Source organism: Erythranthe guttata, chromosome 8 (genome assembly GCF_056151865.1).
Source record: "Erythranthe guttata isolate IM_541 chromosome 8, IM_541, whole genome shotgun sequence".
NCBI lineage: Eukaryota > Viridiplantae > Streptophyta > Magnoliopsida > Lamiales > Phrymaceae > Erythranthe > Erythranthe guttata.
In genome coordinates this window covers 170,281-183,624 of record NC_142540.1, presented here as the reverse complement: position 1 = coordinate 183,624, position 13,344 = coordinate 170,281, and the positions used below count along the sequence as shown (strand labels likewise).

General features: G+C 36.7%; 4 protein-coding genes across 4 annotated transcripts; 1 reads left to right on the top strand and 3 right to left on the bottom strand.

The window, feature by feature from the left end:
* Positions 1 to 4,199: 4,199 nt before the first annotated feature.
* Positions 4,200 to 4,884, bottom strand: LOC105970760 (uncharacterized). The gene has a single exon (XM_012995594.2). It carries the CDS (start codon positions 4,733 to 4,735, stop codon positions 4,286 to 4,288), a length of 450 nt encoding a protein of 149 aa, XP_012851048.2. The 5' UTR covers positions 4,736 to 4,884; the 3' UTR covers positions 4,200 to 4,285.
* A 302-nt stretch (positions 4,885 to 5,186) lies between these two features.
* On the top strand, positions 5,187 to 9,599 carry LOC105969997 (bromodomain testis-specific protein). The gene is made up of 9 exons (XM_012994775.2): positions 5,187 to 5,428; positions 6,233 to 6,584; positions 6,810 to 6,953; positions 7,154 to 7,264; positions 8,041 to 8,142; positions 8,632 to 8,721; positions 8,839 to 8,897; positions 8,975 to 9,125; positions 9,219 to 9,599. The coding sequence occupies exons 2-9, from the start codon at positions 6,240 to 6,242 to the stop codon at positions 9,282 to 9,284; spliced, it is 1,068 nt and encodes a 355-aa protein (XP_012850229.2). The 5' UTR covers positions 5,187 to 5,428; positions 6,233 to 6,239; the 3' UTR covers positions 9,285 to 9,599.
* A 71-nt stretch (positions 9,600 to 9,670) lies between these two features.
* LOC105970005 (28 kDa ribonucleoprotein, chloroplastic) lies at positions 9,671 to 11,102 on the bottom strand. Its single transcript, XM_012994786.2, has 4 exons — positions 10,521 to 11,102; positions 10,322 to 10,423; positions 9,909 to 10,190; positions 9,671 to 9,791 (listed from the first exon to the last, which is right to left on the bottom strand). The coding sequence occupies exons 1-4, from the start codon at positions 10,905 to 10,907 to the stop codon at positions 9,729 to 9,731; spliced, it is 834 nt and encodes a 277-aa protein (XP_012850240.2). The 5' UTR covers positions 10,908 to 11,102; the 3' UTR covers positions 9,671 to 9,728.
* A 241-nt stretch (positions 11,103 to 11,343) lies between these two features.
* Positions 11,344 to 12,552, bottom strand: LOC105970771 (S-adenosyl-L-methionine-dependent methyltransferases superfamily protein). The gene is made up of 2 exons (XM_012995604.2): positions 11,901 to 12,552; positions 11,344 to 11,717 (listed from the first exon to the last, which is right to left on the bottom strand). Exons 1-2 carry the CDS (start codon positions 12,444 to 12,446, stop codon positions 11,409 to 11,411), a joined length of 855 nt encoding a protein of 284 aa, XP_012851058.2. The 5' UTR covers positions 12,447 to 12,552; the 3' UTR covers positions 11,344 to 11,408.
* Positions 12,553 to 13,344: the final 792 nt, after the last annotated feature.

The following is a 13,344-nucleotide window of genomic DNA, read 5'->3' as shown; positions in this document are numbered from 1 at the left end:
TGGTTTTAGAATCGGTTGTTTGTACTCTTCATGAGTACATTCTTTACGTACTCTTCGTGAGTACATTCTTTACGTACTCCTAATGAGTACATTCTTTACGTACTTCTCATAAGTACATTCTTTGTAGTCTAGATTGTTTAGCATATATGTTTCTAGACTTGGCTGTAAGAATGATCAAGATAGTGATTCATTCATAAGTTCTTTACGTACTCCTCACGAGTACATCTTTGAAATCTAGAATTTTTAATATTTTTCTTTTTGTATCTAGATTTGATTGTAAGAATGATCATGAGAATGATTCATTTGTAAGGAAGAAGTTTTCGCACCTCTTCCGTTTGTATTCTTGGAATACTGATTTTAATATATTTTTTTCGTCCTGTAAAGGGCAAGTTCACAAGTCTTTACTTGTGAACATTTTTAATTCTGAGTATTGTTATCTATATTTTCGCTGCATGTTTATTCAAGTGTCATAACACTTAAGACAACACCTCTGTATTAAACGAATTCGGGACCATAAATTATTTCACCTCCCAACCCAAGGAAAACTGACAAAGGGTTGGGCCAAAACTGGAGGGCCGTGACATCCTTCTCCGCCTAATTCAGCGACGTCCTCGTTGACTCGAACAAGTGAGACGATCTTGGAATTGCCTGAGGTCTTCCTTAGTCTCCCGCGTTGCCTCGGACTCGGTAATTCCTTCCATTTGATGAGGTACTGAATACTTGGTGGAACACCCCTACGTCGCTTCAGTTGTCGGTCGAGCACTTCCTCGATCTCCTTACCATATGACTTAGTCATGATGGGTGGTGTCGGTGTGACTCTCCGCGGCTCGGATCTTCCTTGTTTACGTGATAAGGCTTCAACATACTCACATGGAAGAGCGGGTGGATTTTCAAAGAACTTGGAAGTTCTAGGCGATACGAAACTTACCGACTTTGGCGATCACCGGAAATGGTCCTTCGTACCTCCGCACAAGTCCCTTGTGCATGCTCCGCAACGCTTTGAACTGTTGGGGCAATAGTTTCACCATCACTTGCGCCCCAACGTCGAATTCCCGTGGTCGTCGTTTGTCGTCTGCCCATTTCGTCATTCATCGCTTAGCCTTCTCAAGGCACGCCTGGGCTAAGTCGGCTTGTTCCTCCATGACTTAGCCATCTTCAATGCTCCGGGACTCCTTCCATCAGTTGCCGTAGCCAAAGTGTGTGGCGGAAGCGGTTGTTGTCTCGTTGCAAGCTCGAATGAACTCTTCCCCGTGGCTTCACTCCGTTGCAAGTTGTAAGAAAATTGAGCCACGTCGAGGAGTTTCGCCCAATCCTTTTGATTGGCTCACACGAAGTGCCGTAATTAGCACTCGAGTATGGCACCCTCTCCGTTTGCCCGTCGGTTTAGGAGTGAAAACTCGTTGAGAAGCAAAACTCTGACCCCAAAAGCTTGAAAAATTCCGTCCATAATCACCCCGTGAAGCGTGGGTCTTGATCGCTTATTATGCTCCTCAGTAGTCCCCAATACTTGACGACGTTCTTGAAAAAGAACCGGGCTGCCTCCTCCTCGGTAGTCCCAACTTCTCTTTTCGCGACGAATCTCTCGATTGGTACTTGGTTAAAGACTCGGCACAGAAAAAAGAATGCACAGAAAATGTTGGCCAAGGGGTTATCAAAATTAGAGTCTCCACAGTACTCTCAAAATGGCATGATGCTGTATCAATACAAACAACTTCTACATTTGGTAATTAATTAAGCCTCTCCATTAATTCTCTATTATATTTAATTTGTTCAACATATAATATATATAAGGGGTAATGGCAAATAGGCCCATGACAAGGGCACTTAATTAAAAAAGGGACATCCAACTTTTTTGTTTCTCAAATAAACCCACCCCATTCAAACTTATTTGCAAATAAGGAAAATCCCTTTATATATACCAAAATTACCCCCAATTCATTGAAACCCAATTCAACTCCAATTTCAAGATTTACACCCCAATTTAGCCCAATTTCATCAATTAACCAATTTTAACCCTAATTTCAATTTTGACCCCAATTTTAACCCTAATTCTTATCAATTCCACCCATTATGCTCTAACTTCTTAAATATTACACATTGACCCCGGATTTAAACAAATATATCACATTAACCCCCAAAACTTTTTTTTTTTCAGAAAATAAATTTTTTTTCTGAAATATTTTTTTCCGGCCAGATTCCGGCGTTGACCGCCGGAAACCGCCGGTCTCCGGCGTTGACTTTTTTTTTTTTTTTTTGTTTTTTTTTTTTTGAATTTTCGTTTTCCCGAAATTTTTTCCGGGGTCTCCGGCGTTGACTTTTTTTTTTTTTTTTTTTTTTTTTTAATAATTTTGTTTTTTCTTAAAAAAAATATTTTTATTAATTTTACTGTCTTGGCTGCTAAATTATTGTCTCCGGCAGCTATTTAACTGTCGGAGACTGTAATTTAACTGTTAATTGACTGTTTTTTTTTTCTTCAAAAATATTTTTAATTAATATTACTGTATTCGTTGCTAAATTACTGTCTCCAGCAGTTATTTAACTGTCGGAGACAGTAATTTAACTGTTAATTGACTTTTTTATTCTTAAAAAAAATATTTTTAATTAATATTACTGTATTCGTTGCTAAATTACTGTCTCCAGCAGTTATTTAACTGTCGGAGACAGTAATTTAACTGTTAATTGACTTTTTTATTCTTAAAAAAAATATTTTTAATTAATATTACTGTATTCGTTGCTAAATTACTGTCTCCAGCAGTTATTTAACTGTCGGAGACAGTAATTTAACTGTTAATTGACTTTTTTATTCTTAAAAAAAATATTTTTAATTAATATTACTGTATTCGTTGCTAAATTACTGTCTCCAGCAGTTATTTAACTGTCGGAGACAGTAATTTAACTGTTAATTGACTTTTTTTTTTCTTTTTTAATTTTTTTCCTTGCAAAAAAATTTGTTTTAATTAATATTACTGTCTTGGATGTTAAATTACTGTCTTCAACAGTAATTTAACTGTCTTAGATAATAATATTAATAATATTACTGTTCGGAAAAATAATATTCATAATATTACTGTCCCAAAAAGTAATATTACTGTCTGAGACAGTAATTTAGTAGTCAAGACAGTAATATTAATTAAAATATTTTTTTTCTAAGAAAAAACAATTCAAACAAAAAAAAAAAAAAAAAAAAAAAAAAGTCAACGCCGGAGACCGGCGGTCAACGGTGGTTGACCGACCGGAAAAAAAATTCAGGAAAAAAAAAAATTTCAAAAAAAAAAAAAAAAAAAAAAAAAAAAAAAAAGTCAATTCCGGAGACCGGCGGTCTCCGGCAGTCAACGCCGGAATCTGGCCGGAAAAAAATATTTCAGAAAAAAAATTATTTTCTGAAAAAAAAAAGTTTTGGGGGTAAATGTGATATATTTGTTTAAATCCGGGGTCAATGTGTAATATTAAGAAAGTTAGAGCATAATGGGTGGAATTGTTAAGAATTATATTATTGAGGGTATTTTAGACTAAAGACATGGGGATGGGCTTAATTGAGAGACTGTTTTTTTTGTGGACTAAAATGCATTTAAGTCCCATGTGATGGGCCTTTTTGCCATTTGCCCTATATATAATTGTAGAGAAAAATATAAATAATCGATCCTAATCTTTTTTCTTTCCCTCTTGTTTTAAGGAAATTAAATATGGCGTTATCGTTATCAACGGAGATGGAGCCAGAAGAGCAAAGGATAATATTCAAAGGGAAAGAAAGGGAAGACCATGAGCACTGGTTGGAGTAAGAGACAAAGATAAGGTTTTTATATATGTTGGAGGATATATCCAGCCATTAAAGCTCACCGGGTTGGCCCGAATACGAATGATTGGATCTACTTATCGTACCATTAGCGTCTAATTAATTATCAATCTGCAAAATAATAAAAGCTTAATTTATCGACTGATTGTAAACGTAGCCCAATTCATTTTTACGTTGTTGCCTATCATGTACAAGCTTTCTGAGGTTTATTGATTAGTATTTTGATTCCTCCATGGTTTTCATATTTTTCGAATGTAAAGGTTTCAGTGATTTTGAGAAAATAATTTTAACATAGTACATAATTTAATTAGAACTCAAACATTCCTGGATGGATCATCTAATTTTCGGTAATTATATAAATGTATTATATAATTAACTTTGATTAATCACCATAGAAGAACACTGATGAACAAACACATTTAACATTTATAACGAATCAAATAAATTATCACAATAGCATATCAAAGAGATAATAAAATAAAATAAAGAAACTTAAAAGAAGAAGAATCCAGCGGCGGCGACTGTGCCCACGGCGGCGGAAATTCTCAAAGCTGCCGCACCATTTTTGGGTGCATCAGCAGCGGGGGCGGGTACGTCGGCGGCGGCGGGGGTAGGTGCACCAGTGGGGGTGGGCGCATCAGCGGGGGCGGAGCCGGGAGCGAAGTCAGGGGAGCTAGCCTCGCTTCCGGGGGAAGGCGGAGATGAGGGCTCCTCCTCCGGGGAGGCGGCGGCGGGGGAGGTGGCGGAGTCGACGGGACCTTCTGAGGCAGCTGGGACGGCGGCGATTGTGGGAGATGCGACGGGTACTGCGGTTGGGGTGGAGGTTGGGGCGTAGGCAGACTTTGATGGGGCATTCGCGGGGGCGCCGGAAGGAGACTGGGCGGAAACCACCGCGACAACGGCGGCGAAGATGAGAGCGAGAGCAACCACTTGGCGTGCCATTTTATAGTTTTTATTTTTTGAACTTTATTTAGTGATTATGAATTTAGATTATTGTTTTATTCAATTGTTGATTCTTGTTTGTATTTGCAGCAATTCTCTTATGGGTTAGATAGAGAAAGACTGCAACTGCAACGCTCAAGAATGAAGAAAATAGTAAGGGATGGTGGGGTTTTTATATTATTATATTTGCAAATACAGTTGATGTTTTCTCGGTAAATATGGAGAAGTTTAAGGTTGTTCGTTTGTTGACCACTATTTTTTTGGGGCTAGCTAAATTGAATGTTCATCATTAGTAATTAACTAGTGCCTATGTAAAAATGTAACAATCACACCTCCTTGTAGATCGGCTTTAAATTTATTTCAATTTTAATTACAGAGCCCATCAGTGCAAAGCCCAACCATCACCAGGCCCATCAGATGCAAATAACAACAAAATCAATATCCATTAATTAATTGACAATATTTATAATTAATTAATTAATTTAACCATAACTTCCTCTTAAGCTACTGACTGCACTCGCCTGAGAGAAACGTCCTCTACCGGAAACCGCCTCACCACCAATAATGCAGTGCCAATGAAACTGATTCATTTTTTTTGATGTGGTGTTGAAATGCTGAAGCCGGAGATTTCGACGACGTGATTTCCCCTCAGAAAGTTTTTCAATCTCTTTCATTTTCCCCAAACGTCCTACGGTAAATTACAGGAATCCTGTTGCTCTAGGGTTCCTCTTCCCTCAATTTCAGCTTTTTTTTTACTATAACCTAAGCTAGTATTCAATTTTTATGTACATTTTGTTTCTTAGTATTTGGATTATTATAATTCCCTTTTAATTAATTTATTTTATTTTTCATTTTCTTCACTGCGGTTCAATCGGTCTTTAATCTACATCATGATTTCTCTAGCCTCTTTCAGTTTTAGTTTATATTTGTTGTTACATTTTAAATTCATCTGAATTTAGTTTTACCTTTTTTTGGGGGGGAGGGGGGTGGTCGGTGATGGATATTTTTATCTTTAGATGCTGTCGATGTTGTTCTGTTCTAGTCAATGAGGGATATTTGTAGAATATTCAGTATCATAATGAATGATTGGTACTGCGGGAATGCAAATACCAAGCTCAATTTCGAAAATAGGTTTGGAAATACATGATATCATCAAATGATGCATGTGTTCGATAAGAATCTACCTGCACTATAACACCCTTGTTGCCAATCCTTTATCCTTGCAGAATGCACTGTTTATTTTGACTATAATTAAGATTTATTGTTCACTATGTACTGGTTCTTGAATGTTATCATTCATGGGCAGCAAATACTAATGTATGGGTATTTTCGCATGGGGTTGCTTAATGGGCATGGCCATTGACTGTTCATGTAAACTGCTAATTTGCATTTTTTGTAATCGTAACTGGAGTATTCTAAGGGGTGAACTTCCTATTCGTGGTGATTATTTTGGATATCACCAATTAGTATAAAAGTTTTCACTATCTTCTTCTGCAGATTTGTTATGTCAGAAAATTCACGGGATCTAACTGCTTCTGGGGAAAGTATTAATGTTGGACCAGACTTCTTTGGTTACTATGCAAGTGAGGTTGCACAATTACTCTCTCAAGATGAATGTCTTTTTCCTTTTCCTCATCCAGTTACTCGCTTAGCCGGAAACCTTCATGATGTGGTCAGAGAAAAGGCGTCAACTGAGAGTGGTTGCAGAAACAAAAAATATATTGGTATTAAGGGTTCTGCTCCATTGTTTTCTACTGGAATAGGAGCTCTACTTTCAGATTTCAAGAAGGAACGATTGAAAATACTGGTTCGGCAGGGGGTTTTTACTCTTACTCAGGAGGTGGATGAGGTAATCATGAAATATGCTTTATCTTTCCTTCTGATAGGAGATTACTGCTAAGAGCATATTGTTTTGCCAAACTTGTTATTAGAGTAACTGTGTGATTTCGTGCACTGGGCTGTGCATGAAGCTTAAAACTGGAAAAAAAGTATATATTCATTAGTTTGTTGCAAATTGTATTGTTTAACTTTCTTATCCCCTTCTTTCTGTGTCTTTAAATGTTTATTTATCCAGATGATAGATCCTGTTATTTCCTTTTGTCGATTACAATCATCTTTGAGATGCAAAGACACCCTTTTAGGCTTGGATGCCTCAACATGCAAGGCTGATCAGCCTCAACACCCTCACAAGAGGCTCAAAGTCTTACCTGCATTTTCGGTGAGCATCTCTAAATGCTACTTTATTTGGTGGTGAGTTTAGTGATGAAGTTTGAAGTTTCAAGTGGTAGTTTCTAAGCCATGCTGCATTCTTTCATGTCATGAACTCTATCATATCAACAGTTGTATGAATGCATAATTTCTTGAGATTGTGTTTGTGTAAATTCATGTGACATTCTTCCTTTGCCTTCTTATATACAGGATTCAGAAGGTGAACATATGAATGTGGCTTTACCAGAAAAGGAATCGTCCAATGATGTTGTGAAGAAATGCAGCCATTGCCAAACAACTAGTGCTCCTGATGGGACCAAGGTTGTGACAATGTCGTTTTTTTCCTTGTTACAGATATGATGTTTCCGTGTAGATATAACTGACGGGGCAGAAAGTCTCTCATGTAGTTAATAACCTAGGGAGGAGGAAAATATGGTAGTAACCTTTAGTTGACCTAATGCTTTTCGTGCTGCTCTCTTTCCGATTTCACTTATGTTGGTTTACACTAAGTTGATTTCACTTACGATGGTTTCAAAAAATAAAAAATGTTGCTTCTTAATCATAGAAGTTCTTACGTTGGTCATTTTCAAAGTCTTACATCGCGGAAACAGAGAGTCTTCTACCACCATTAACATGTTTTCATATAAAACCAAAATGTATGTTCCTCTATGGTATATATTGCTTTCATGGTATATTTATTGCATGTTTTGCTTTGTTTGACTTTGCAATGTGGCTTCCATTCGTCTAATGAATTAGGATGCCATGAGCTCTGTGAATGGTTAGCATATCTCATCACTGAAGTTTTTATTGAAGCACATTTAAGATTTTGAAGCATAGGGAAGAGATTGTTTCATGATTTACGCACTGCTACTGTTAATATAACCGTTTAATCCTTTTTTTGGTCTAGCCAGATGATTTATGACACTGCACTCATTTTCTAGACATTCTCTGGTTCACTGTGTAATACCCTATCATGAATTTAATGGTAGAGACGTAGAGTGCATAAGTTCAGTTGAATATGTTATTATTATTTGTTGACTAGAGAGTACCATTTACAAAGCCTAACTTCTCTTTCCTCTACTGTGCTCATTGTCCAGTCTATTTGCCATGCCTGTGGGCTTAGTTATGCAAAGAATCTGGAGAATGTATCGTCTATGAATTCTGATACTGAAGCTGGCGGAATAAGTAGAGATGTAGAGGTAACTGTCCTCCATTTATCTTCAATATATCACTATTCATTTTCACAATTGTCTTGATTCCGAGTACTACACTGATTTAGTGGACACATTTCTTTTAGCTTTTATTACAATCAATTACTTGAATATATATTCATATCTTTGCATAATCAGTTTATAAGGCACTGCATTGTTAAAACTATATATCAGATATGTTACTTTGAATGACAAAATGAGAAATACTATCACTCACCGAGAAACATATGAGTCATCTTGTTCCAATGTCTCATAAAAAAATGCCTATATGATTAGTAACTCTTGCTCAAGGGCTTGTCCCTGTTTGTGTTGTCAAGTGTGTGTGTGTTTGTGTGTACATATATATGTATATAAGCATATATTTCTATACTCAATATATTACTGTCCACCATGAACAACAATATTGTGATTTACAACAAGTCATGCAATAAAATATCCGATTGATGGAAAGTTGCTACTTTTATCTTATGCTTTCAGATTGATGATGATTTGAGGATTCTCTTAGAGAATGATAGTGCTGTGGTCGAGGAACTTATGAAGAAGCACTTTGATGAGTTCTCTGGCACGGTAATTGTATATAATGCACTAGTAGTTGCTCTCAAATTTATGTAGGATCAATTAGTCATATCATAAATTACTAAAACAGGATTGCTTTACTAACACCTTGTTGAATGCATTGGACAGTTACATCACATGGAGCAGAAACTTGAAGAACTTCTGAATAATTTAATGACCAGTTGCAGGTACTTACACGTTGTGCCAGGTTTCACTTATGAGAAAGATAGGCTTATATTAACATAATCTTAATTTTCTCGAACAGGCCAATGACCATTCCTGAGAAGCAACGACTTCGTAAATTGATTCAGAATTTACCGCCTACAAATCTAGAGCGAGTGGTGGAAATCATTGGACATAGTAAGCTCTCAGAGGGAGATTCTTGTGATCAAGTGCACGTTGATCTGGACGAAGTGGTAATAGAAACAGAAAAATGTTTTATTTGTTGTGGCAGTTAACTTTAAACTAATTTCGAAAACATGTTTGAATGATTTGTGGTCATTTTGTAGGAAGAAGTTACACTGTGGAGATTGTATTTCTATGTTACAACTGTCCAAGGTAGCATCACTCTATGAAGATTGGGAATAGAGAGAGAGAGAGAGAGGCTTCTCTTACAGTCCTCCTTCCGTACAGCACCAGCTTGATATTTTCCATTGATTGTATACAACAAAGAAGCCTGCCCCCCACATTCAATACTGTTTTTACTTGTAAGTCTTCAACCATAATAATTAGCCTTTGTTATTCATACGTACAGTAGAAAAATCGTTCTTCCTTTCATCAAAGTTAACATAATAGAAATATTTTCTGTCAAGCTGAAACCAATACATTGTTGACAGAAAGAAACATATATTTGAAATAATCATGAAATGACAATTTGACATACTTATGAACTTCATGTACCGTATTACTATGGACTCACTCGTTTGGAGAAATTGAAATGAAACTGGAGGTGAAATGGTGAATAATATTCGTAAACGTAATAATACAAAAAAAATCGCATAGCAAACAATAAATAAGAACTAGAATCCACGTCGTGGTCTTTCCTCGGCCACGTTAACTCTAATTGCCCTGCCCTCCAAACTCTGCATCGAAAAATTACACAAGATAATGAGATAAAAACATGCAGCCATAGTTTGTCCAAATTAGTTTTATTCGGAAATTGAGAAAAAAGAAAAAGTGGGAATGGATTAGTTAGTTACCTCTCCATCAAGAGCAGCAATGGCATCGTTTACTTCAGCCTGAGTGGACATAGTAACAAAGCCGAAACCACGAGAGCGGCCAGTTTCTCTATCGAAAACAACTCTAGCATCAATCACTTTGCCATGTTCGCTGAAAAGCTGCTCCAACTTAGCATTATCCACTTGCCATGGTAAGTTACCTACGTACATTCTAAACGAAGGCTCGTATGTTCTAGGTGCCCTCTCTGGCTGAGACCCTCTTGGAGATGCCTTGTTTACCGTTAACAGTCTTCCATTTATATCCTGAAGTAAATTACATCGTATCACCATCACAAATCAATCGGGATAAAGAATGACCTCAAAAAGAAATACTTCAATTTACAATTCTTTTAAGGTCAATATAGTAAAGGTAAACAAAAATGTAAATAACTTACGTAGCGGTTGAACATCTCTACAGCTTTCTCAGCTTCTTCCACAGTACTCATTGTCACAAATCCAAACCCTCGGCTTTGCTCTGTTTGCCTATTGTAAATCACCTGCAAACAAAGAAATCAAAAAAGAAAATAGATTTTGATGAACACCAACCAACCACATTTACTAGAAAAGAAAAGAAAAGAAAAGAAATTTTCGAACCTCGGAGATTTCGACAATTCCGGCCTTGTTAAAGAGTGTGGCCAATTTCTCGCTGTCGACATCGTAGGGCAAATTTCCGACAAAGAGCTTGGCTTCCTCAGACAGCTCGGCTTCTTCGAAACTTCCACCATCACTAGCACTATTAGTTTCGAGCTCGCCATCCTCATTCTTCTCTTCTGCTTCTTCTTCTTGTTGGGCCCAATCAGAAGTCTGGGCAACAAAGGGAACAATTTTGAATGATGAATTCTTGAGTTTGAGTGAAAAGGAAGAGGAGGGGGAGAAGTTGATTTGGCGAATGGAGAGTGATGGGGAGAAATGGGGTTTGGGCACAGTTGTTGTGCTACAACACTGAACCAATTTCAGATGAAAAGCTGTTGCAGCACTCATTTTTCTTCTTCTTCTTCTTTGTGCTTTGTGCTTTGAGCCTTAAGGGAAGACAAAGATGAAGAAGAGGATGAAATTTGGTTGTAGATAAGAAATTTCAAACCACAATAGTGCGTGCAAATAGTATACAAGGTGTTGGTGATGATGATGATGTCACTTTACTTGCTGTGGTTGACCTAAATCCAAACCAAATCCTAATTCACTGCTCAGGCCCATCTATTATTTATTCATTATCACCCGGCTTTTTTTTATTTATTTTTTTTTCAATAATTCTGTTTGCTTGTTGATTGGTTATTTTAATTTCTTGAGTATTTTTCCACTTAATAATCATGTATGAAATTGAAAATTTACATTATTTTTATTAGCTCGCTCTTTTGGAATTCTGGATTTAACTTAATTAATTTGTTGCAAAGATCCAAGTTAATCAAGAAACATAAAGTGTATATAAAGTGTGATAATTCATTAATTAATAATAGTAATACAATAAGATCATAAAAAAATATATTAATCATCATAAATAGGTTTAAAGTTGTTGTAAGCAACGACAGCATAGAAAGGATCGGATGATCCCGATAAAAAACCCAACAGCCCACTAATCCGACTCAAAATCGAGTTATTATCTCCTAATTTGCGGATAATTCGAGTTTGAGTGAAACCCTCCACACACTGAAAGTATTCGACAACCAACTGCACGCGGCTGTACGCAGTCCCATCTCTCCACGCGCTTATGGCTTTCTCGTAGAACAACCTGTTACTGAAGCTCACTACCAACACTCCTCCTGGCCTCAATACTCGGAATATCTCAGCAAATACCTGTATTATTTATTATTGTTATATACATATCAAATCAAATGCAAATTAATTCACAGTAATGAAGAGAGAGAGAGAGAGAGAGAGAGAGAGAGAGAGAGAGAGAGAGAGAGAGAGAGAGAGAGAGAGAGAGAGAGAGAGAGAGAGATCTAGAGAGAGAGAGAGAGAGAGAGAGATTATGTATACCTTTTCAGGCTGCTGAAGATACTGGACGCTGACGGTGCACAAAACGGCATCGAAAGTGTCGTTTTGCATTTGAAGTTGTTGGTCGATGTTCAAATCCTTGACGAAGAAGTAATCCAACCTGGGATTTCTGGAAAGTTCCTCTGCGTTCAGACCGTGGCCGACGACTTTGTTGTAGTTGACCTCTTGGGGCAAATGGCTGACCCAAGAACTCATCAGGTCCAGTATTTCCATTTCGGGCCTCAGAATTTCCCTGTAAAGATCTGTCAGTTTGGATATGAATTTGTTGTCCACGTGTGTCACCAGACGAGGGTACGCGTAAAATTCCCTGTCGGGGTTGCTGTTCGCTTTTGTTCTTCCCTGTTTCGTGAGGACAAGCCGTTTTATTCTGCCGGCGGATGAAGTACCGGAGTTGTTGTCTGCATTCTGTTGGGTGCTGCAGATTATAATTGGACGGAAAGTTAGGTTTCTTGATCTGGGGTAGGCGGTAGAAGATTTTGATTTGCTTTCATCGGGCCATTTTTGGAGGCTCCGGCGAATGGCGGACATCGCTCTCTCTCTGAAAATTGGATTTCTTTCTTGTCCACCGGAGATATCATATATGTGGGAGAAAATAGATTATGTATTTGTGTGTGGGGAAATTCATGATAATAACTGAAACTGGCAAAAATTAATGTTCTGAAGATTGGGCCCAAATATTTATTGAGAGTTTGGCCCATTTATATATATATATATATATATATATATATATATATATATATATATATATATATATATATATATATATATATATATATATATATATATATATATTGTGTAAATGGGCTTTTGGATCCAAAAATGATAATCGCCCTTCAATTTTAATATTTGATTTGGAATTAATTAAATAAAATAGTGGAGGGGCTGAATTTATCATTTGTAAAGAAAACACGGTGTTATTTGACTCGAGTTCGAACGCATTTGTCGGTACTTATTGATAAAAGAGTTATTAGTAACATGAGACAAAGGTAATAGTAATTAATTATTAATAATTGGTATTTAACTGGAGTGGTTAAGGCTTTAAGCTTTTGTAAAAAGGCATAAGGATAGGGACATGATGATTGAATTAGATGAATGCATCCCCCTTTTTATGTTAGCTTATATTATAAACTCATCAAAGTCTTACCCCCACGAGTGTTAGGGGGGCCGCCTGCCTGCACACTATTATAAAATGCAAATATATATATATATATATATATGAGACAAAACTCAATAAAAATGAAGCCTTTTTCTATCATTGAATTTATATTGTCATTAAAATGTGAATTAGAATGGTGGTTCAAGAAAGGAGAAATAAGAAATAATGATTGTAATTAATTTAGTGTTGGTTAGTGATATCCAGCTGCTAATTTGTAGAGAGAGGGAGAAGCTTCTAATTGAGTAATTTTTTGGGGTCCCAATTCCATCT

Excerpts from the sequence above, each read along its gene's own strand:
- LOC105970760 (XM_012995594.2), bottom strand. The coding sequence starts at position 4,735 with ATGGCACGCCAAGTGGTTGCTCTCGCTCTCATCTTCGCCGCCGTTGTC.
- LOC105969997 (XM_012994775.2), top strand. The coding sequence starts at position 6,240 with ATGTCAGAAAATTCACGGGATCTAACTGCTTCTGGGGAAAGTATTAAT. Across the intron at positions 8,143-8,631 it reads GAATAAGTAGAGATGTAGAG|ATTGATGATGATTTGAGGAT; the intron begins GTAACTGTCCTC and ends TTATGCTTTCAG. Across the intron at positions 9,126-9,218 it reads ACGTTGATCTGGACGAAGTG|GAAGAAGTTACACTGTGGAG; the intron begins GTAATAGAAACA and ends GTCATTTTGTAG.
- LOC105970771 (XM_012995604.2), bottom strand. The coding sequence starts at position 12,446 with ATGTCCGCCATTCGCCGGAGCCTCCAAAAATGGCCCGATGAAAGCAAA. Across the intron at positions 11,718-11,900 it reads ATCTTCAGCAGCCTGAAAAG|GTATTTGCTGAGATATTCCG; the intron begins GTATACATAATC and ends TAAATAATACAG.
- LOC105970005 (XM_012994786.2), bottom strand. The coding sequence starts at position 10,907 with ATGAGTGCTGCAACAGCTTTTCATCTGAAATTGGTTCAGTGTTGTAGC. Across the intron at positions 10,424-10,520 it reads GAATTGTCGAAATCTCCGAG|GTGATTTACAATAGGCAAAC; the intron begins GTTCGAAAATTT and ends CTTTGTTTGCAG. Across the intron at positions 9,792-9,908 it reads TTGCTGCTCTTGATGGAGAG|AGTTTGGAGGGCAGGGCAAT; the intron begins GTAACTAACTAA and ends TTTTCGATGCAG.